Here is a 23,357-nt window from a genome sequence, read left to right on the forward strand (position 1 = left end):
GCAGATACCGGCCCCCTCTTTCCGTCGGGAGAGGCATTATGCACCGGTGATCGCTGCAACGGTACTCCTGGCGGCGTTCGGCAGAAACTCTCCACGCGGGATGGAGAAATAAAAGAAGAAACGGAACGGCTGAGAATCGCCCGGCGTGTGGAGGCGACGCGCGCGTTCGCAGCGCCTCCAGACGGTTCGGTGCGCTTCCAGCGGTTTCGAAGAGAGAGTCAGCGTCGCCAAACTTGGTCCGTTCTTTCACTCTTCTCGTCAGCTCTCCGTTCCATCTTTCGACTCTGCCGCGAAGCTGACTTGCGCGGGCGAATTGAATGCGCCTCTGGGTTCGATCGATAAACGGAGCGAGGCAAGCACATTTCGAACATAATCGGATTACGCAGCAAGTGATCGATGTATGACGTACATTGAAGTATATAGCCATGACGGTGAAGTCAGCAGCCAATTAGTTTTCTTGTTTGCTGACAAATGTGTCAAGGAGTAACGTTCTAAATGTTGTGCAAACAGAGACTAATAGCCGTGGGAATCAGCACGTCAACCAGTTAATTATCAAGAAAACGGCAACTGATCTCAGTTAATTGCATTCGGAACTCGTTGTGTGTTCCTGTAAGCGGAAATGGCGCCAGGGTCAACTGCATTGCGAACTCATCGTAAGCTTTTGTTGATTGATGGAGAACTTTTATTCAAATAATAAAAGCACTGACCAGTTGGGGAGGAATATTTATTTCGTATTGCAATGATTTAAGTACTCTACAGAGTATTACTTTTGTACTAATGAAGCAATACATGACATATTCAGGCGGGCCAGCCAATTGAGACATCATGTACATGAAACTGGACGCCTTAGTGCAAGCCTTGATTATTTTTTCTGTAGGTCAACCTAACTATTTCTTCGACATACATCTCTCTTGGCACACATAACTTCTACACACGTTGTTTCTAGTTTCCTTGAGCACTGAATCATTAACGTTTCAATTCAGTATCACTAAGCAAATTAACGTTTAACCTTTTCACAAGTGTATCTATATCATCAATTACACTGGCTATATATATAGCCATTTGATTGTCATTCCTATCACTGAAAGCTGAAATTCCTTTCAAATTGAGAGAGAGAGAAGTAAAATGAAAAGGGTTAGTGAAGTTGCAGATAGTTTGCTCCTCTGAAATTGGGGATGAAGTGGCATGTCAAGAATTGGGATTTCAAGACATTCGTGCATATATTCTGAAAAGAGTCATGACGAGCTTCTGGGTGTATTCATATAATGCCGCCTAACATGGCAGCTTGAAAAAGTGCTCTCATAGTTAAAACAACATCCGAACTAGTCTGAAACGCCTAAGACAAAGCAAACGTTTTACAAAGCAACAAACGGTGAAAAAAAAACACTTATAGGGAAAACCCCGTCAGTGAGTTGATGTTAAGAAACGTATGTAATATATAAGAAGAATAAATCAACATCTCCAGTGCGCGTGTCTAATCAAATTACAAAATAAGTCCCAAGTGAAAAAAAATTACGGCATATTCACGGGGTGAATGATGATGAATGGGCGAAGCTCCGGAGGGATTCATCGGTAAACTGTGAATCTTCCGTGTAATTCGCCCAGTCGATCATCATGTAAAGACGTGAGAAACGCTGTGAGTGTATATACACAAATCAACTTTTATTTGTTCTTAGACGATGGATGGCTTGCGATGTCCCTTGCCTCGCGCGCTCGCACATCGGGATTCTGTCTGCGAGCGCGCGCTGCTGCCGCCTTGCGCTCTCTCCGCTGTGCAGCCTTATCCATCCGGCGACTCCGAGCGCGCGCCAACAGCGAACGGATTTTATTACAACGCTCCCCCTAGCGTACGTCGCCGCACTAAATCGAACGATTGCCTTCAACCAATGACACGCGCCATATGTGACATCATTCCTATTTTATAAGATCTCGCGTCTTTCATCAACTACAAGTACCGCTTTCTAGTTTATAACATCTTGCATCTTTTCATCATCAGCTACAAGTACCACCATATAGTAAACACTACAAGAACTAAACGAGAGGTGGCTACATACAGGAGACGGTACCACCATCTAGTGAACACTGCAAGAACTAAACTAGAGGTGGCTACATACGGGGGACGGTACCGCCATCTAGTGAACACTGCAAGAACTAAACTAGAGGTGGCTACATACAGGCTACAGGGGACGCACAGCCCACGCCCTAAGGAGCTTCGCCCCTAAAACGATGGTGTATAGTCTGATATCACGAAAAGCAGCCTAATTGGATGATCGACGTAGTGCACCTCTCCTTTATCCACAAGGTGTGTACAAATAGGCAACATGGGACCTTTCTTTCGGTTCTAACTGAGTTTAATGTCGAAAAGAATCTCGTGGTTGATTGCTGACGCAGAGAAGAATAATGAAAAAGACGTGTGCCCTAGTGATACTGCTTCCCGAAAGATCGAGAATAGCCCAAAATGTCTCATATATTCTACTCTAACATCTACTAATTACAGAGCCTGTAGGCATCTGGCAAGATTATCCCGCGTATAGTGTAGGAGACACGAATATCGACAAATGGCTGACCAAGGTCACAAGGGTAACCAACCCATATTGTAAACACTTAGACCAACCAAAATGAATTGAGATTTGACACATCGTACGATGCTACGGAGTCCACTGGCGTTCAACATGGGTAATGGAATATTGTTAAAGAGAACAGTGTGAGACACTGCCGATGCTATGAATTATCCCAATAAACATCCCGATGATTGAGCTGATATAGATGTTGAAATAGGGAGCTTCGATCATGTTTGTAATTAATTATCAACGACGCACGTAGTTGCGTTCAGGCCCAAGCCTACTGGTGTTCCAAGTGATCAAATATTGACGAGCTCGTACAGAACGTGATAAATGTTCCAATTACATGTTTTTATACGTAAAAAAACACAATAATGCGGCGTGACAGCCATTTCGGTGAGTTTTTCAGAGACGGGTTTCTAACTTGCTGGTTCATCTGTAGCTCATTGACTTTATGATTTTTCCTGAAAGGTGCGTTCTTTTGCGTTGGTCATGTACAACAGTAAATGACTGTTACATCGTGTGTTTTATCATATAGGCCGCAATGGGATAGTGGTTAGAGTATGAGCCTCGCGTGCAAGAATCCTGGTGCCATGCAAATCCCCTCCGGATTAAAAAAAAAAGTTATCCGCGTGATGATTGAAGCGCATTAAACAGGCCTGCGATTCGGCCTCATCGCGGTGACCACCGCCGATAACACACTCTCACCAAAGAAGGATTGCCCGTCCTGGTGTAGTATCTGTCCACTACTTCCCACGTGCATGAGCCAATTAACCCTCGCCCCTCAGTCCCCTGCGAAGCAGGGGACTGAGGGGCGAGGGTTAATAACGGCTGCGAAGCAACTGACCGCGGCAGTGGTAAGATCTTCGCAGAGGGTGCTAACAATCTCTGGGTCCGGACAGGCCGCCATTGGAACCTGAACACGGCTATGTATACGATTAACGTTATAGAACCTTGTCTAGTGAGGCCGGTCTAGCTGTGCTATTCGAAGAACTAGATGGTAATAAATGGGGTGTAGTCAAGCTCAGTAAGGTTAGGAGGACAGAAGAGGCACAGTGCTACAGAATGGGCACGTTCTATGCTATCGTGGCTTGGCTGACAGAGGGAAACTGGGGGCGTGGCTCCTTATTCACGGAAATATAGCTGGTAACATAGAGAAATACTAAAGCATTTATGAAAGGCTGGCACGCATCGTAATTAAACTTAATGAAAGATAGAAGATGAAGGTGGTACAGGCCTACGCGCCTACATCGTCATGATGACGTATCAGTTGAAAGCTTCTACGAAGACGTGAAATCGGCAATGAGGAAGGTAAAAACACAGTATACTGACGGGCGACAACAACGCCAAGGCAGCGAAGAAGGAGGCTAGAGACCAGGTAGTAGGGGATTATGGAATCGGCACTATAAAAGCCGGAGGGGATTTATTAGTGAAATTCGCAAAACGTCGCAATTTACTCAACTTGAATACGTTCTACCGAAAACGGTGAACCGTAAGTGGAGGAGCCCTATAGTGGCGGAAGTAAGAAGGAAATATCCATTACACTGAGTGCACGCCTAGATACCGCGCAAGATATGGAAGTGCTTGTCAAGGTATGATGCAGGAATGGTAAGGACTCGAATTCGCCTAGACTTGAAGAAGTAACAACATAAACTGATAGGCGAGAAGGCAATCAGTGAGAGGGAAAGTACAGGAATCGAAAGTCTCGTTTCAGAACAGGCACTCGGCTCTTATTGAGGAAACCAGCCGTAACGTTGACGCAGTGAATGATAATCCGGCGGCTATCATTACGGAGTGTGCAGTGGAAGTTGGAGGTACGGTAGTTAGGCAGGTCACTGGTAAGCTGTCCCAGAAAACGAAGAACCTCATTAAAAAACCTCAAAGCATGAACACCTCAAAACAACATAAAAAACAAAACTGGAAGAGCTCGCGAAGTTCATCAATAAGCGTGAGGTATCCGATTCAAGTTGGTACAATATGTAGAGACTCGAACATGCTCTGAAGAACGAATCAATCAAAGAGATGAACAGGAAACTTAGAGTAGGCAAAAAATCAGATGTATGCACGAAGGAACAAGGAAGGCAAAATAACTACCAATATGGAGAGATTAGTTGAAATAACGGAGTTTTACAAAGATCTGTATAGTAGCCGGGGCAACCACGACTTTACTATAAGAACTAGCAGTAACCCTGATGGCACCCCACTAGTAATTATAGAAGTCAGAAAAGCCTTGGAGAGCATGCAAAGAGCCAAATTCGCTGGTGAGGATCAGGTATAACATCATATCTGCTGAAAGATGAAGGACAGATTGTGTAAGACAAACTACCCACTCTGCTTAGAAGGTGTCTCCTGACGGGAAGGGTACCAGAATCTTGAATGAATGCTAACATCATCTTAATACATAAGAAAAGAGACGACAATGTGTTGAAGAATTACAAGGCGATCAGCTTGCTCTCCATCGTATACAAGCTATTTACAAAGGTAATTGGTAACAGAATTAGGGCACCATTAGAGTTCAATCAACAAAGGAACAAGCAGGATTTCGAACAGGCTACTGAACAATCGGCCACATTCATCTATAAATCAGGTAATAGAGAAATGCTCAGAATACAGCCAACCACTATGCATAACATTCATAGATTACAAGAAGGCGTTTGATTCTGTAGAAATACCAGCAGTCATGCAGACACTGCGGAATCAGGGCGTTGACGAAGCATATATAAACATCCTTGAAGATACCTACAGCGGATCAATTGCCACCATAGGGCTCCACAAAGAAAGCGACAAAATACCAATAAAAAGAGTGTATGACAAAGGGATACAATCTCCCCGATGATATATTTACCGCGTGCTTACAGAAGGTTTTGAGGGGTCTTCAATAAAAAGAGTTAGGGATACGAGTTAATGGACTGTACCAACCTGCGCTTCGCCAATGAGATTGCATTGCTGAGTAACCCATGGGACAAATTGCAATTCATGATTACTGAGTGATACAAGGAAAGGAGGAATATATGTCTTAAAATTATTCTGCAGAAAACGAAAGTAATGCACAACAACCTCGGAAGGGAACAGCGCTTCGAGATAGGTAGCAGTACACTTGAAGTTGTAAAAAAGTACGATTACTTAGGACAGGTAGTAACCGCGGAGCTGAACCACGAGATTGAAGTAACTATGGAAGAATAAGAATGGGATGGAGCACAGTTGGCAAGCATTCTCAAATCATGGATGGTCGATTGCCACCATTCCTCAAGAGGAAGGTACATAACAGCTGCATCTTACCGGTACTTACCTACAGAGCATAAACCTGCATGATTACAAATAGGGTCCACCTTAGGTTGAGGACGACGCAGCGTGCAATGGAAATGAAACTGGTAGGCATAGTCCTCAGGCACAAGAAGAGATCAGAGTCTATCAGGAAACAAACGGGTGTTAAGGGCTTCAAATAAACATAAAAAAGAGAAACGGTCATGGACAGGGTACAAGGTACGAAGGCAAGATAACCGATGGTCATGAAGGATCACTGAATGTATTCCAAGAGAAGGCAAGCGGGTGAAAGGGAGAAAGTTAGATGGACAGATGAGATAATGTGGCAGCAGGAAGCAAAGCAGCGAGTTGACTGGCGGAACGTGGGAGATGTCGGTGTCCTGCAGTTGGCGTAGTCAGGATGATCACGATGACATCGTGCATGGCTCTGTGCTCACTTCGCGTTGAAGCAAACATGTCTTCCACAGTTCTGCCTGGTTTGTTTCAACGGGCTTTCGAAAGTGGCACATAGCTTGAAAATTTTGATTCCTGGGCAAAGTTATCCCTCTGGTTAGCGATGAGAAGTGCTTGCGTTATTTCACGCAAATCACGCTAGGTGGAGACTTGCGTGATTTAGCGCAGGTCTCCACCTTGCGCTAAACGTACGTTTTGTTTAAATTATTACGTGAAGTCCGCTGTCAGCTCCTCGGTCATTAAAAAACTTCATACGCCCTGGTTCTGTAAAAACGTGTGGTATCTGCTTTCCTGCGTGAAAGTTGCGTCAGTGTGTCTCGACAGTTGAAAACAGACACATATATCGTATTAAGTCAGCTCCTTCTATGGTCGAAGGAAATCACCACTTCGGTGTGGAGAGGTCTTTATTGCCTCTCATTATGCCACTTCCGTGATATAACCGGTGCGTTTAACAGTAGTGCGGACAAACTCTTCGACCGCATTGCTACCAGAAGCCATATCTCTGTCTATTTCATCTACATAACCACTTCTCAATCTTTCTCACATGGTTGATACTCGGAATCTAGCTAATAATATTTTATTTTGTTCGTCGATCTCAAACGTTGTGCTAATGAAGATGAAAGTGTGTCTTCAAATTCAAAAGAGGCGTTACAGTCTGAACAGTCAGTTCTAAGATACAAAACTCACTAGCCCCTCACGTGAAAATATGTGAAAATACCCCAAAACGCCCTCCAAAAATGCCACAATGCTGACTTCCAGCAGTTACTTTATGTTTACGGGATCAACCGTTAAAATTACGTTGTTACAGAGCTGCTTAGGCATCACATCTACTTTATCTTTAATGAGTATTTGTCTATAAATGTATTGCATGTTTGGTGTTACTTCATACGCACTCATTTGTAAGCATGCTGCTGAACAATAATCTTCGGTGGTACTTAAAAAAACATTACTGTATTTCGTTTTTTTTTAATATTTCCACTGTTGTAACTGTTGTATATTGGTAATCATTATCGCTTGGATGCCCTGTTGCCTTCAATATAATCTGCAGATCGTCTTTATTATATCATTGTTCTTTATGTATGCAACAATGATGAAAAGCATTCAGTTTGTTCTGCTCTTTGCCAGGCTGTGCTACTGAAGCCACCCATTCAGTTTGGCAGGCCTAACCACAAGTATACTGCTTGTTCGAAAAAATAAAAATGTGTTTATATTATTATTATTATTATTATTATTATTATTATTATTATTATTATTATTATTATTATTATTATTATTATTATTATTATTATTATTATTATTATTATTATTATTATTATTATTATTATCCAAAACAGCACAGAGTTCGAAGGTGCTCTGATTTACATCAAAGTATCGGGTGATGTGAAAAATTACTTGTCTGTCAGTTTTCGTCGAGAGTCGAGGCCGGCAAAATATATAGAGATGACTCAAACGCCTAAAGAATATAATTTTGCTTAGGGCTTATGCAGACACACACCAAACTTTTCCTCATACAATATCGCTGTGACTCAAACAGCCCGAAAAGTTTTCTCACCGTACTTTCCTGAAGTAAATGTAAGAATTATCCCACTTTCTCTCTGCTGAATTTACTCGAACTGAGAATTAACAAAAATGCTGCTGAACCGGACTCACACAGGCCAACAATTAGCATCGCAATCAATTTTGTTGAAACAAATCACAAAAGTTATAAAGTCTTTATTGTACGGGACATTTTAAATTGAAAGTCTGCAATCCACAAACTTTTCTTAGCCGCACTGGCTCAGACTCAGAATCACCGAAATTTCCCTCAAGTGGAGCCACCTAGACCAAGAATCACCAGAACTTTCTCTAACAAGAGAGAGAGAGAGATAAAGATGTAAGGAAAGGCAGGGAGGTTAACCAGACGCACATCCGGTTTGCTATACCCTGCACTGGGGAAGGGATGAAGGGGAGAAAAAAGGTTGCAGAGAGATAAGAAGGTATTCTTCTCCAACAAGACTCACCCAGACTCCAAATCACAAGACATTTTCTTAACAAGACTTATTCAGACTGTCAGTCAACCGGAGTGACTCACTCCGAATCACCAAAATTTCCATCAGTCAGCCACACTCGAAGTTAGAATCAATACAATTTTGGTAAATCAAACACACCTGGAGCCAGAATCTTCGAAATTTCCCTCAGACTCACTCGTATTCGGACTCTCTGAAAGTTTCCCTGAAACGTAACGACTAGGACTGAGACCCCCCCCCCCCCCAAAAAAAAAGAAACCTTTCCCCAATAGGACTCACTCAGACTCGCAATCACAAAAATTTCCCTCAGCCAGACCTACATGCATATACTCAAAGGTATCGCCGACGATGCGTTCAACTAGTTGATATTCAACAATGTGCCATCTTTTAATGCCATTATTCAAAAATGCCGCCGGCTCCAACAAGCTAGAAGCAGGCGCATCTCCCATCAGTTCCAGCGCCTTCCGAATACCACCGTGACATCCTCGTGTCACGACACATATTGTCCACCAAACACATGTGACAACTTGAGGCGACTCGTCAGGCGGGAACTTGAAGCAGCTGCTCCAGCTACAGTGGACCAACGTCCCCTGACCTCTCTCCTTCAATTGCGTTGCCCCTTATTGAAGCAGTCGTCCTGTAGGAAATTGCCAGCTTCGTAATTCGCTCTATTTCACCACCTCCCCGCACCAGCTTCCCGCCCCAATACACACCTGCAGGTTTCTTCCCGATTGACTCGGAATAGTAGACACAGATATAATTTCAGCAAGTTAACCGAGCAGCACCAGCCCCACAGATTAGCTCGCGCCAATCTATATCTGCTTTGCCCTCTCTCTATGCACTGGCACGTAGCTATATACACGGACTATGAATCTATTTCCCTAAACCGGAGTGACTCACTGAGAATCATCATAATTTTCATCAGCCACCCAAACTCAAACTTAGAATCACTAAACTTTTAACACGAGAGCGTTTTCTGCCGTGTTCCACCACGGCTCCATGACGCATTTCTGTCACGGATATGACGTTGTTAAATATTAGCTAACAGACCGCAAAGAAAAAAAAAACGAGACGGAAAAGTTCCGCAGCGGGTCGTATAACCAGCGACCTCGCGCTCCTCAGCGCGCGGCGTGAACCACTGAGCCACAGAGCGATCCTTCTCTAACTCGTCAACGGCGAGCCATTTATATACACCTAAGAGCCCGGGAACTTCAGCGCGTTTTAGTATTCAGCAGTGAGATAATATGACGGGCACACATTGTGCACACGCGCCTCCACATCTGCGGTCAAAGTGCGTATAGATGTTTTCTAGTGTGGTGGCTCCCTCGCGCGGGTGCTTGCCTCAGGATGCGGATGCTTTGTAGCTCTTGTGACTCCATCGCAAGTTTGCTTTGAAGTTATACAGTAGTTAAAGAGAGCACGAACGTCAATTCACTCGCTGCCGCGGCCGCGTTTGCGAAAGGAGCGCGCTGCTCACACACGAAGTAAGAATTGTGGCAGTTGTTTGTCCGTGCCCGTCCCACTTACATTCATTTCATGCTTGCTTTGCGATTGAGGTGTGCACTGCCAGTTTTAAGCTGCTTGCCATTATTCGCGTGACATTGCAGTTTGTTACTGCAGCATTCATTCCTTCGTCCTTGTGGCAAAACAATGCACAATTAATGCCCATCTACCTCTGCAAGGACACGTTTCACTTTGTGTTATACGGATTCCCAAAAAGAGGGATCAACCACACGGCTTGTACACAAGACCCACCTGGAAATTTCCCTCAACCAGGCTCACTCTAACTCAGTCTCCCCGAAAATATGGGTCAGGCGGACCGACTCCGCCTCAACAAGTTTTCCTCAAGCAGCCACACTCGAACTCAGAATCACTAAATTTTCTCTACCGTACACTACCGGAACAAAAACATTTGAAATTTTCTTGAACAGGAATGACTTCGACTAAGAACCACCGAATATTTCCGGAACCATATACTGACTGAAACTCAGTGAAATCTCTCTCCACCGGAAGCCACACAGACTCAGAATCACCAAAAGTTCTCTTAACCAGACTGACTCGGACTAGTAGTGATAAAGTTTTCCTTGAGGCAGACCCATCCGGTCTCAGAATTACCTAAAATTTTCCTAAAGCTGCCCCACTCGTACCCAAAATCACAAACGCCTTTGTCAACTCTCAACCGGACTTACCCGTACAAGGAATGTCCAAAATTTTCTTCAACCGGATTCTCTCGGAGTCACTTACATAACCAGGCTTCCTCAGACTCGGACTCTCACTGAAATTATCCAAATGCCGCCAACAGGAGTCAATCGAACTTAAATTCACCAGAACTTTTCTGAACCAGATTCATTCCGGCTCATGCTCTATAGAAGTTTCCCTGAACCAGATTAACTCGGACTCAGAATCGTCACAATTTCCCTTAGCCCGATTTCTTCGGGCTCAGAGTCATCAAATTTTTCGTCAGTTGGATAAACACAGTCTCACAATTTCCGAGATTTTCTGCAAATAGGACTCACTCAGGCTGAGAATCGCCAGAACTTCCCCAAACAAGATTCACACGAGCTCATAATCCACAAATTTCCCTCAACCAGACTTACTGGCACGAAGAGTGCCTCAACATTTCTATCAACTAGACTAACGCAGTGAAAATCAGTAAAATTTCCCTAGATCAGCTTAATATCACTAAAATGTTCGTGAACCGTACCCACCCAGACCAGAAATCGATAAAATTTCTTTAACCGTACTCGCTCACAATCAAAATCACCAAACTTTTCTTCAAGCAGTCATTCGCACTCAAAATAAAGAAAAGTTCTCTCAACCGGGCTTACTCGAACTGAAAATCCACAAATGTTTCTCTCAACTGCGCTGATTAAGACTCACAATCACCGAACTTTTCACGATGACCAAAAATTCCCTAAACCGGACCCTGCAGTCTGGTTCCCACACTCGAAAAGGTGCCATCAACCTAATTCACTTGGACTCAATATCATCAATATTTTCTTCAACTGGATTCACGCGTACTCGGAATCACCAAAATTTTCGTCAACTAAACTCTCTCGGACTCAGAATCACCAAAACTTCTTTCAGCCAAACTCCCCGAACTCACATTCACAAAATTTTTCTTCAACAAGTCTCACTCAAACTAAGGCTCTCCAATTGTTTACCTCCACCTTACTTGTACTCAGAATCACAAAAATTTCAATTTAAGCCGACTCACTCGGACTTTGGCTCAACAGGACTAACTCGGGCTTATGCTCACCAAAATATTAATCATCTGGGCTCACTCAGACGTAGTATCACCAAAATGTTTTCAACCACACTCACTCGGCCTCCACAAAACCTTTCGATCAAGCATACTTACAAGAACTCACAATCATAAAATTTCCCTCAACCGCACTCACCAGAACTCACATTCACCAAAATTTACCGCTAACAGAGACTCTCCAAACGAAATCATCCACAATTCAGAGAGACAGAGAATATGGCTCCATTTGCGCAAATCGCGAAGACATTTTAAATTTGTATACAAATTTGCCTCACACTTTGTTCTGAGGCGCCACTCCGAGTAATGAATCTCTATAGGGATTAATTAGACGGGGTGGCGCCTCAGAACAATGTGTGAGAACACTGCGTTTGTGTCTTTTCTCTCAGTCCTTGTCGTGTTGCCCTGCTCTATATAATGAATGGACCTGTGAATCCGGTCGCGAGTGAGTTTGATGACCTACGCTCAGGAGTTCTTACGAAAGCGCACTTTACACACAACAAACATCCACGTCAGGCCTGAGTCAGCGAAGAAAATGTTTAGCATTTATTCCAACAGCGCTATAAATTCCCATCACAAGGACAAGTATCCTGTAGCTCTTTGTAATGATTCGAAAAACGACCTCATTAATGGCAAATGAACTGTGAACCGCAGCAAAGTCCCCATCACTCGCGGGCTTACAAAACAGCAACGCCATCTTTGTACTTTCTGAGTACGACTAGATTGATTGATATGTGGGGTTTAACGTCTCAAAACCCCTCTATGATTATGAGAGATGGCATATAGTGGAGGGCTCCGGAAAATCCGACCACCTGGGGTTCTATAACGTGCACCCAAATCTGAGAACACGGGCCTACAACATTTCCGCCTCCAACGGAAATGCAACCGCCGCAGCCTGGATTCGATCCCGCGACCTGCAGGTCAGCAGCCGAGTACCTTATAGCCACTAGACCACCGCGGCGGGGCGAGTACGACTAGATTGTACTGACACCTTTGTCTACGTAGCGCAATCCTGCGCATGTGCTGGCAGTCACTGCACATTTCATCCATTTATTCGCTTATCTTTCAATTCCGATTTCTGATCTTCCAGTAGACGGCAGCTAAACAAACATTATTTTTTTAAACTCACTGCTCTCTCCCTTTCTCTTTGCTTTGTTGAAGCTGGCATGCTAATTCACATTCGCACGTACTCGCGCTTCACGGTAATCACTCACTGGCTCAAGCCCACACATCCATGCCTAGAAAATTCCATTTCGTTCATATTCACTTTATTCGCCATCAATAATATACCACAGTGCCCATAATGATGATACCTGCCTCCGCTTACACTTGTACCAGGATGTACGCACCTCAACTAACGTTACCAACTGTTCAAACTTGAATAACGTTTCCTATAGCTGTTATTGTTGATTACCACTAGCTTGCACTTATATCGGTTAGCTGTTAGCGACTGGTTCCTAACGTCATACCCATGTCCGCAAAAGCTGGTTTGATACGAAACCAGCTCTCGCTCACACACACACTCAGTCAAACATTCGGTGACTCATAATATGGTATCAAGCTGGTGAAATGAGGAGGCGGAAAGTACTATTCAGTTTGTTAGCATAGGCTTGCGCACTCACGTGTAAGTTGTCTTGTTTTCTATTCACCCTTTTTGTCTGACCATTTCTCTTCCAAACCATATCAAATCAGATCCACCTTTATTTTTTTTTTGCAAAACAAGCAGGTGGGAGAGAGAGAGATAAATAGAGAGGAAAGGCAGGGAGGTTAACCAAGCTTGGCTCGGTTGGCTACCCTACAATTGGGGTGGGGGAAAAGGGGGAATAATACAGAGGAAATAGAAGAAGAGTAAGAAAGAGAAGGATGAATAGTCAGCTCGATACTACACAGCACGGTCTCACATGCACTGTTCTTTCACAAGCGCTCGTGAAGTCTGGATGTCCTAAAGAAGTACAAGAGGTCCTTGTACAAAAAGTGCGATATCGTATTTCAATGGTTGCCGAGTCTGGATGGCCTTAAAAAGTACAAGAGGTCCTTGTACAAGAAGTACGATATTGGGTTTGAATGGTTGCCGAATCTGGATGTCCTTAAGAAGTACAATAGGTCCTTCTACATGTAGTAAGATATTGTATTTCAATAGTTGCTGAGTCTGGATGGCCTTAAGAAGTACAAGAGGTCCTTGTACAAGAAGCACGATATTGTATTTCAATGGTTGCCGAGTCATTGCGGATTGGGATGAAGCTGCTCGATCGGCTCATGACCAAGACATGCGTACGCCCATACCACTCTTGAGAACGGACGCTGCAAGGCTACTACAATCACTTGCTCGCCGTATAACTCTCCTACAATGGAATACGCCGGGTTTCTCCAACGCGTGCCTGAATTCGATCGACCCAAACTTGCAACTTCGTTTGCCATCCGGGCTCCCACGATGCGCTGAAACTTTGCTGTGTTGCATGAGGTTGGGCGTGACATTTACGAATGCATATTCTCGTATTCTTGGAATGGCGAGAAGTTTGACATGCGCATCACATCACATGCTAATAAACTGAATAGCACTTCCCGCCCACTCATTTCACCAGCTTGACACCATATTATGAGTCACGGAATGTGTGACTGAGTGTGTGTGTGAGCGAGAGTTGGTTTTGTTTCAAACCAGCTTTTGCAAACATGGGTATGACGTTAGGAACCAGTCGGTAACAGCTAACCGATATTCTAAGTGCAAGCTAGTGGTAACCAAAACCCCATGATTACGGCTTGACACGGGTGAAACAATAAAACTTAATTGGAGCGCAAATATTGGCATAGACATGTCTACACCAATCAACGTGACAATGCCAAACTGTCCTGTAGGAATGATAACGATCATGCACATCTTGATTTGTCCCACTTATAATCTGAAGCTCCTTCGTGAAAGAGGCCCGGCTCTCTCCTCACTGGCAGAAATGTGTGCCACTGTAGGCAGTGTGTCTGCCTCTCTATGACGTCTGCATGTTAGCCCTGGGCGCATGTAGCCCACGACATGCACGCTCTTTCTGTACGCACTGCATTGGCATGGTGTGTGCAAAGAATTACGATTCCGTACCGGCAGAAAATATTCTCACTGTCCATTAAAGGTTCTTTTTAATGTGCAGATTCGCCCTATCTAAGCCAAAAAATCATCCGAATACAAAGTGAAATGATAAGAAGGCGTACGTGACGGGAAAGAGATGGTGATTTACGTCTATACCGAGATCAAATGCCAGTCTTTTCTGTCACCTTGCCGACCATTTCCGTATGTGCATATGTCATCGGTTCACCAAAATTGTGAGCTTATCTAATTGTTGGGTCATGCATGATAGCGTTTCCTAAATACACTTTGTTTAGAAAAAAAGAAGTAAATAGAACTTTTCCGAACAGTGTGTGACGTTATATTTAAAGATGTGTTTTTTTTTTTGTAATTTACCTGCGATACTTGTCGAGGCCATAGTTATTGGTATTACTTTAGATTCCAGATGTCAAAATAGGAAGCACTTTGCCAATTCTCGATTAGAGCGGCAGCGTACTAACCCATAAAAGCTGCTTGATAATATGGTTCCCGGAAAACTTCTTAGCAACTGCAGGGTTAACGATCTCGTCATTTGTACCATGAGTCTCCGTATGCTCGTAGATACTTCTAGATTAAAAAAAAAACAATAGTTCCCTTGCCTTCCAGGATCACCTCGATATGAATCAAGTATGTGTAGTTCACACCCGAAACTAGTAAAAATCTTTTTTCTTCAAAAGAGTGCGTTTCTCTTTTGTAAGTACTTAGAATATGTAAATATTTTGCTTTAGACATCATTTTACATATCATCCAGTATTGAATTTTCAGTTCCTTCGTAAAGTGTCAGGTTAATCCTATTGCAAGCAGGTAAGTACACCAAGATTATCGATATTGCTGACAAGAAGGTAGGTGATGCAGGAAAACGTTGTTGTTTTTGTTTGTTTGTTGCCGCTTTATTTGCAGACAGAACAGGAATATTCCGCTTCGCGTGGTTTTATTTTAACCATGATACAGCGAAACAGACGCTTTTTCTTATTTCCAGCTTGCAGAACGACATTTGTTACCACGGTATTCACATCTTCAATCAAGGTGTCACCAATAACTGCGTATGCATATATATGGTGCCCCCAGTTACTGATTGAAGATGACCTAATTTCCAGCAACATTTCGGGTGGGAAAGCTAGGAACAGCGTGAAAAGTCTGACACGTTGAGTGAATGGCTGTTTGCAGTTGGCTGTCCTGCAGTTCAAGATGTGCTTAGGAGTGAGTTTTTCTTAAAACCGAGCAATAATGACGTTAATTTAGGAATTTTCCACTCAGTGAGTTTATCGGTATCAGCAATGACGCTAGTGAGCTGCGGTTTCGACGGGAGGAACAACGCGCGCAGTTGCCCTCAACGTGAATTCTGTAGGAAGTGGGAAGCAGCGATTCGCTTGTCCTTCGGTTGACGCTCGCGTTCACAGGTAAGCGCGCGCTGACCGGCGTCCACGGCGGGAAAGGATACTTTCATTTGTGACGCTCACTCTCTCCTCTCCTCCATACACAGACGTCACTCCTCGTCCTCGCTCTCCTTGTTCAACCCCTTGCTATGTTAAGCTGTACAACACGATGATATATGCCCTACTGCCCCCCTCGTCCCTTCTTTAATCATCACACGACTTCTCCTCCCCCTTGCTTGTGCTTCCCACCTCCTTGCTACACAATACCGCATGCGCAGCTATGCCGTGCACAGTTTTGCGTGCGTGACGCCATGCATGGTTTTGCTATGATTTACTTCTCCGCCCTTGCGTCGCCTTCTCCTCCTCGTTTCTTTTCTTCGTCCACCTGCTATACTTTACTCTACATTGCTGTCTTATACATGGTTTTACATATATTGTACGTGACGTCATACATGGTTATCTCAGGAATAAACTCGAGCAACATGAAGACACTCATACCGTTAACAGAGAAAGATCGAGTTGCGGTGGCGTGCACTGTGCCTGAAAGATAATAGAAAATGCGATTAGAGTTTCAGAGCAAGTGTGGAGAAAAGAGAGATGTATTGTCGGGTGCGACAGTCAATATGAAGGTGTTATAAAACTAGAGAATTTTCAGGTGTAAGAGAAGGTCAGCTGTAGCTAGACGGGGACATATAGATTTCTGGCTGAAATAATCGTTTTCTAGTAAACAAGATATAGTGATAGTGATGAATCAATAACGGGGATTTCATATGTGTGCGTATAGTCAATTAGAGCACGCATTCGGAAATGTGTGTCTGCCCCGCCGCGATGGTCTAGTGGCTAAGGTACTCGGCTGCTGACACGCAGGTGACAGGTTCAAATCCCGGCAGCCGCGGCTGCATTTCCAATGGAGGTGGAAATGCTCTAGGCCAGTGTGCTCCCATTTGGGTGCACGTTAAAAAGCCCCAGGTGGTCGAAATTTCAGAATCCCTCCACTACGGCGCCTCTCATAATCATTTAACAGTTTTGGGACGTTAAACCCCACATATCAATCTGAAATGAGTGTCAGCGCTGTAAAGGTAGGAGGCCGGGAGGTGAGTCAGCGCATGGCCAGATTGAAGGTCAAGTTATCGCATCTAAATGAGCTTTAGGCGCCATTACAGCAGCGGTCACATCCCTCGACAGCCCACAAGGTATATAGTGAAAGCCATCTTGTGTTTCTAGAGAAAGACGGGTTTGTGTGAACGCCTCTGACACGCGGTGGAGTTCTACACGCTGCAGTGAAATTACTGCCAGCCTCAGCTTTTTTTTTTATTTTCCTTCTCTTCCCTCTTTCTCATCTTTCTTGTCCCCTTCCCTAGTCCCCCAGTGTAGGGTAGTCAACCGGATGTCTTTCTGGTTAACCTCCCTGCCTTCTCCCTTTTGTTGCTTCCTTCCTTTGGTTCACAGATTTCCTTAATAAACTGCGAGACGCTTCCCTGGCACTGGAGTGGTTGGTTACTCTGGTGCTGCGCCACTTCTAATCGCATATACATAAATGCTTCAATGCAGTTTGTATCTTAAAGACACTTTATCCCACAATAAATATTGTTAGTGGAAAGGTACGTGTCTGTTCATTCTATGAGACCCAGATCAATTGACAAATGTTTGCAAATTCGTGTCATAAGTAACTTACCCATTCCATTGTCTTGAATGCCTGTGAATGTCAGGAACCACGTCGTTCACGCTATGCATTTTCAGGGTGTGTAATCCATTGAAAACCTCCAACGTAGCTTGTTGAGTTTTGTCTGACGTGGTGCCGCTTGCAACATGCGAGGTCTCGATGCACCAATGAGCCTATTTTGAAGAAAAAAAAAACAAATAAAAAGAGTTTAGAATGCACCCGCATCACTGCCATTACACATGTTTTCTCACTAAACAACGGTAGCCATCACTGCCACGACAATGACAAAGAAAACGCAATCTTACTCCATAAATGCGGGGCAGTTCACGCACTGGAGTCTTTTTTTGCTTAGATAAAACTACTTACTCTTCGTGTGGCTAAGATCAAACATGTTTTTATTGTTCCACTGAAAAATTAATGAGCTTAGTCATATTCATGATCATCAGGCAATATTATGTCCGGTCGCAGAGAAAGGGCCTGCCCGAACGGCCCAATATCATTATGGCCTGCATGACCTGACAACATCTCGTTCCTGAAGGATTCCTAGACGCCAAATGTTCTCCATTTCTCTACATCGTGGACTCACTTTAAGACCCTGACATGCCACATTTATTGCACTAGAAGACATGCATACCGCTATTTCTTCCAGCTAATCCTAATTATAGTTAATCTGAGCTAGAGTATCCCAAGTGGTTAATGAACCCTTGAAAGAGTCATTTTGACTCTTTTTTGAGAGATGCATCTTGTCGCGTGTATTGTTCTCTTTAAAGGCACACATCAATCTACTTTGAAAAGTCGTGTGATCTGCAAGGTAGCCTACGTGTTTCTTTAAAGTGGGTGATATGCGTTGCAACCCACAACTCTCAAGCAAGAGTCGAAGGACAATTTTTTGTTGTTGTTGTTTAAGTGCGGACTTCCTGCTGCTACTATAGTGTTCACGAATAGCCATAGCTCAGTGTGTCTGCACATACGCCACCGAGCACGTTTATCAAAGGATAAAAACTCTCATCCAAACTCCACAGAAACACACCCTCCTAATAACGAACACTTGCCTTATACCGTATTTTTTTAGCTCCAATCCCGATACCAGACGACGCTTCACCACATAACAAAATATATTCGTACACTGTATACACTTATTTCTTTGTATTTCCTTGTTCAGTGAAGCGTTAAATTTTTACAATGACGTTAAAACAATTGTGAAGCATACAACAGCTGGTTCCCAAACATTTATCTGGCAATTGCTTTAGTCGCACAATTTCTTTCGCGTGCATGACTTTAATAGGAAGAAAAATACAAAAGGTCAGAAGTCCGAGTGAAAAGGCCTTTAATTTCCTTGAATTTACAAAAGAGAGCACTCAGAAGCTTCGTCTTCGTGGTTTTGAAGTTAATGTTAGCAGATTATCGGAGACTTGTTCTATAGTTAAGGCTAATGATGACATTGAAGGAAGCCACGTGTCAACGTGCAAATCGTTTGCGAGCATTGTTCGTACGTATTCATATAAGTAGTAGTGACTTCCAATATACTTTGTAGTTGTTTTTTAGACGTTTCGTTGATATATTGCTTCCATTTATCATTCGGTGACAGACATTTACGAGGCCTCCGTTCCAAAAGCCTTTTTTATACATCTGTGTTCTAAAGCACATAGACATAGCAAAAGGTGAATGCACAAGTATAGTCCTTATCTTTATGTAAAGTGATGCCAGAAATTGTCAACAAGAAGGAAAACATACATACATACATACATACATACATACATACATACATACATACATACATACATACATACATACATACATACATACATACATACATACATACATACATACATACATACATACACACACACACATACATACATACATACATACATACATACATACATACATACATACATACATACATACATACATACATACATACATACATACATACATACATACATACATACATACATACATACATACATACATACATACATACATACATACATACATACATACATAAACAAATGCAGGAATAAGTCAGCGCGGAGGGCGAGCGTGCTTCCACAAATCCGTGGGAGCCAACAGCTTTGCTTGCGCGTATTTACCTCTTGCGTCGAGGTCGCCCCCTTTTTTCCAGAAGGAGAAACTCAGCCCCGGGTGAGGAAGTTTCGGCGAGCATGAAGCCACGAAGTCGGCAGGGAACAGAGCAGGCCCAGGACACTGTACTTTTATTTTTTTTTCTTCCGCCCGAGTCAGCAAGGCAGCAGGCAGGCTATACCATGTAGGCTTCGCCGCGAAGTCAAAGCGCTGGCGCTCCTTTAATTTTTCTCCTTTCGCTTTCCTCCCAGAAGCCGAGTCAGCCGGCGCAGCCCGTTGGTTCCCTCGTCCCTGGGTCGGTTCGGGGGAACGACGTGGCTGGAATATTTATTCATAAATTTAGCTCTCAAGCGAGCGGCCATAAATATCTGGGCCGACGTCGCCGGGGATTTACGGGCGCAAACCCCTCGTCGTCGCCGTCCCTCGCACACGTCGCGTTAGTATACGGCACAGCAATGCAGCGCGCCCTGTCCCACGAGGCCGCCGCGACTACCGCAAGAGCAGCGGGAAGGCGAGCAGGAGGCCTCCGAGCTCAGCGCCGCGCGGCTGTAGACCCGCCCCGAGCTCTAGTGCGGAAGCCCTGAACGCGCAAGCCGCGACCTCTTAAAAACGGGCACTCACACCTCTTCAGCGCCCGCCGCCCTTCCCTCGGTTCTGCCTAAATCCATCGCCATATCCAGACTTCCGTGGCGCTCACGCATAACGCCGCTGTGGCACCGTTTCTGTTTTCAAGAGTATACTCAGCGTTTATGTACGAAGGCGCACGTACGTGTTCGAGACCACGCATATCTAAGGCGGCAGTTCGTATATAACATTTCTACTGAGGGAAGGTGTGGACGGAGGCCGGCATTTAAGGAAGAAGTCAGGGAAAGGTACTAATATCCCTAGTGCTGTTGAGTGCAGAATAGTTGCATTGACTAAACGAGAGCGTCGCGTTGAGTGCTGATAAACGACAGCACACATGCATGACACGCAAACTTAATTTGACTTGCTTTTTAATCTTCAGTTAGCGTCGACAAGCAACGACACATCACGCGTGACAGGCACGCTTTCAGTGTCGTTGGCGGTATACTCCCAACAGATATATGACAGCTGGAACGTTACTTTGCGTCGGAAGTGTTCGCTTTTCTTTGGCAATGTTTTGTGCAAGTAATTTTATCGCAAAATCTCACATACAGGCTATCAAACGAGCGCTGAGAACTGCTGTCAATACATGTATCTCATATTTTGTAATGTGGAATCTCAAGACTATGTAAGCACTACATCCCCATGAGCCTGAAGAATGTACCTTTTCATTTTCGTTTTCCCTAAATGAGTCGGCAAGTGGTAAGCAAATCAACTGTGTCCAGAGGGCGGCACATACAGTACAAGTAAGTCAATATAGTAATCAACATTTGGAGTTTATCCAAGCAGGGTTCATTGTAGCATTGTTCAATGTTCGTATGCATTGCATAAAATCTGCCGGTAATTGGAAATCTCAACACATCTGTATATAGGCGTGCATCCTCACTGCGTGAGCATGTAAGTCAAGCAGGTATTTCAATCTGCAGCTTGGGACTATACGTGTCACGTGTTAACAACTGCAAAGCGTCGAAGTAGCCACATATGCGCGCCGAATAATAATTAAAAAAAAGCCTACTACATTGACAAAAATAACATTGTCCGAGTAAATGGTGTCTCAATGCCATTCCTCCCATTACGCCGCACCCTCCTATACCCACAAAGAAAAGCATGTTGTACCAACTTCTATTTATTGTTTCAGTTTTGGAAAGTCGTGCGTACCACATCATTCCAAAAAGGAGTTAGTGTGTTTTTTTAAGAGTTACACATGCGAGAGTTATATAAGTGAACTAAAAATGACCCGATTACTTTATCTTTATTTAGTTGGTAGCATTCAGGAGGGGCAATCGGGGACGGCGATCATCTTCGTATCTTCGGTTGTCGGTATAAGTTGAGCGCTGGCTGAAAATCACTAACGATAATGGTTCTGAGGATGATCACGGCCCTCTCAATGTTACGTGAATTGACTCTCACTGTTTCCAACCTCTTAGATGTTTCCTCTAAAATGTATATTAAACCAGGTTTTCGTTCATTTGACGTGCCTGTCTTACTTCTTTTTCCTGTCACTTTTTTACACTCTCTATTAAGAGATATGACTACTGCAGATTTACGTCCGAATGCGCTTACTTCTGCAACAACTGCTGAACATGAAGTTTGGGCCCAGTCATTATTTATGTTTGCTGCAACATTTCGTCGTTTGCTGTCCCTTACGAGAGTGCATAAAGCAGCGCTAAACCATCATAGTGTTCTCGACTATACTTTCATTACACCGATGACCTTGACGGATGTTCACTGAATAATAAGCTGGTAAATTATCATTTTCGGCAGTGACCTTAACTCTACGTGTATGTTTACTGAGAAACTTTTCGTCTTTATTTCTCCATTTACACCTGATTGATTAATTATGCACGAAAGTGCACGCACTCACAGACATATTGCCGGGACCGAGGTCACCCCGATCGGCTCGACACGGGCAATGTCGTTCCTGTCGCCGGTCTACAGCTGCAGGCAAGCTGGCGCCGGGATGACCAATTTTTAAGGGGGAGCAGGAGGAAGGTCGACATGGCCCGCCTCCTTCGTCACCGGGGTTGGCTGGGAGCGAGCATCGTTCCCTTGGCGGCTTTCGATGCTCGGCTTGGCTCGGGCCGGCTTGAGTCGAGCACGCTCGACGTCATTCGCCTCCTGCACATTCGCAATAAATAAGAGAAGCACACGTTAGCACACACGCTGGCAGAGGAGAGCGATCGCCTTCTCGGAATGTGTCGCATCGTGTCTCACCGCTTCCATGCTGAGATTAGGAAGGGGGCATCCCTCTCTCGGTGCCGGCTGGTAGGCGAGGGCCCGAAGCAAGATGAATCGTCCACGACACTTGGCCGCCGAAGGAGTCTTCGAGATGAGGCCGCGGGCTGCACCAGGAGACGGCATTCGAGCCGGAACAGCCATCCGTGGGGCACTTCTTCGTCTGGGTCAGGGAGGCACAGGCGCTGTCTGGTTCGCTGTTGCGCTTGAGACACTGCTTGCGCTCGCGTCGAGGAAACGGCAGCTTGATAGATGCGCCCAGTGCGGCTGCGCCGTGGGATACGCTTTCGCCGTGGCCCTCTGCGAGCTGCGAAGGCACGTGGTTAGAATCGAAGAGAAAATCCACGCTTGTTTCTTACGCCGGTGACGTTGGACGGCCCTGTCGCACCCTGGGAGGGCGGATAGAAAGAATGGGATGTTAATATTCGATCTTGGGAAAAAGAAAGCGAAGCCGGGATTTTTATCAGCGAGTCAGCGAGCGCCGTCCTGAAGGAGGCAGCATAAGGAGTGCAGGTTGCGATGCACAAGTCAGCGTTCTGGGTGGTTGTGTCCAGCTGCCTCTCCGGGTATACGTTGACTCAGACGTCTCGATGATGCAATTGATGGTACAGGTCCTCTGAAAGAGGGAGAAAATTAACAAAAAAGAATAAAAGATCAAATGAATTATAGCGTTTCCTTTTAGGTCACTTTTGTTCGCCCTGTTTAGCGGCTTATGGCGATGGTATTGTTGGACGGTGAGG

The 23,357-nt window shown here is 44.4% G+C and overlaps 1 protein-coding gene across 1 annotated transcript; it reads right to left on the reverse strand.

Moving 5' to 3' along the window:
- Nucleotides 1-17,692: 17,692 nt before the first annotated feature.
- On the reverse strand, nt 17,693-22,517 carry LOC142814011 (uncharacterized). The gene is made up of 3 exons (XM_075891963.1): nt 22,247-22,517; nt 19,767-20,076; nt 17,693-17,846 (listed from the first exon to the last, which is right to left on the reverse strand). Exons 1-3 carry the CDS (start codon nt 22,250-22,252, stop codon nt 17,737-17,739), a joined length of 426 nt encoding a protein of 141 aa, XP_075748078.1. The 5' UTR covers nt 22,253-22,517; the 3' UTR covers nt 17,693-17,736.
- Nucleotides 22,518-23,357: the final 840 nt, after the last annotated feature.

This window comes from Rhipicephalus microplus, chromosome 4 (assembly GCF_043290135.1).
Source record: "Rhipicephalus microplus isolate Deutch F79 chromosome 4, USDA_Rmic, whole genome shotgun sequence".
In the NCBI taxonomy this organism is placed as follows: domain Eukaryota; kingdom Metazoa; phylum Arthropoda; class Arachnida; order Ixodida; family Ixodidae; genus Rhipicephalus; species Rhipicephalus microplus.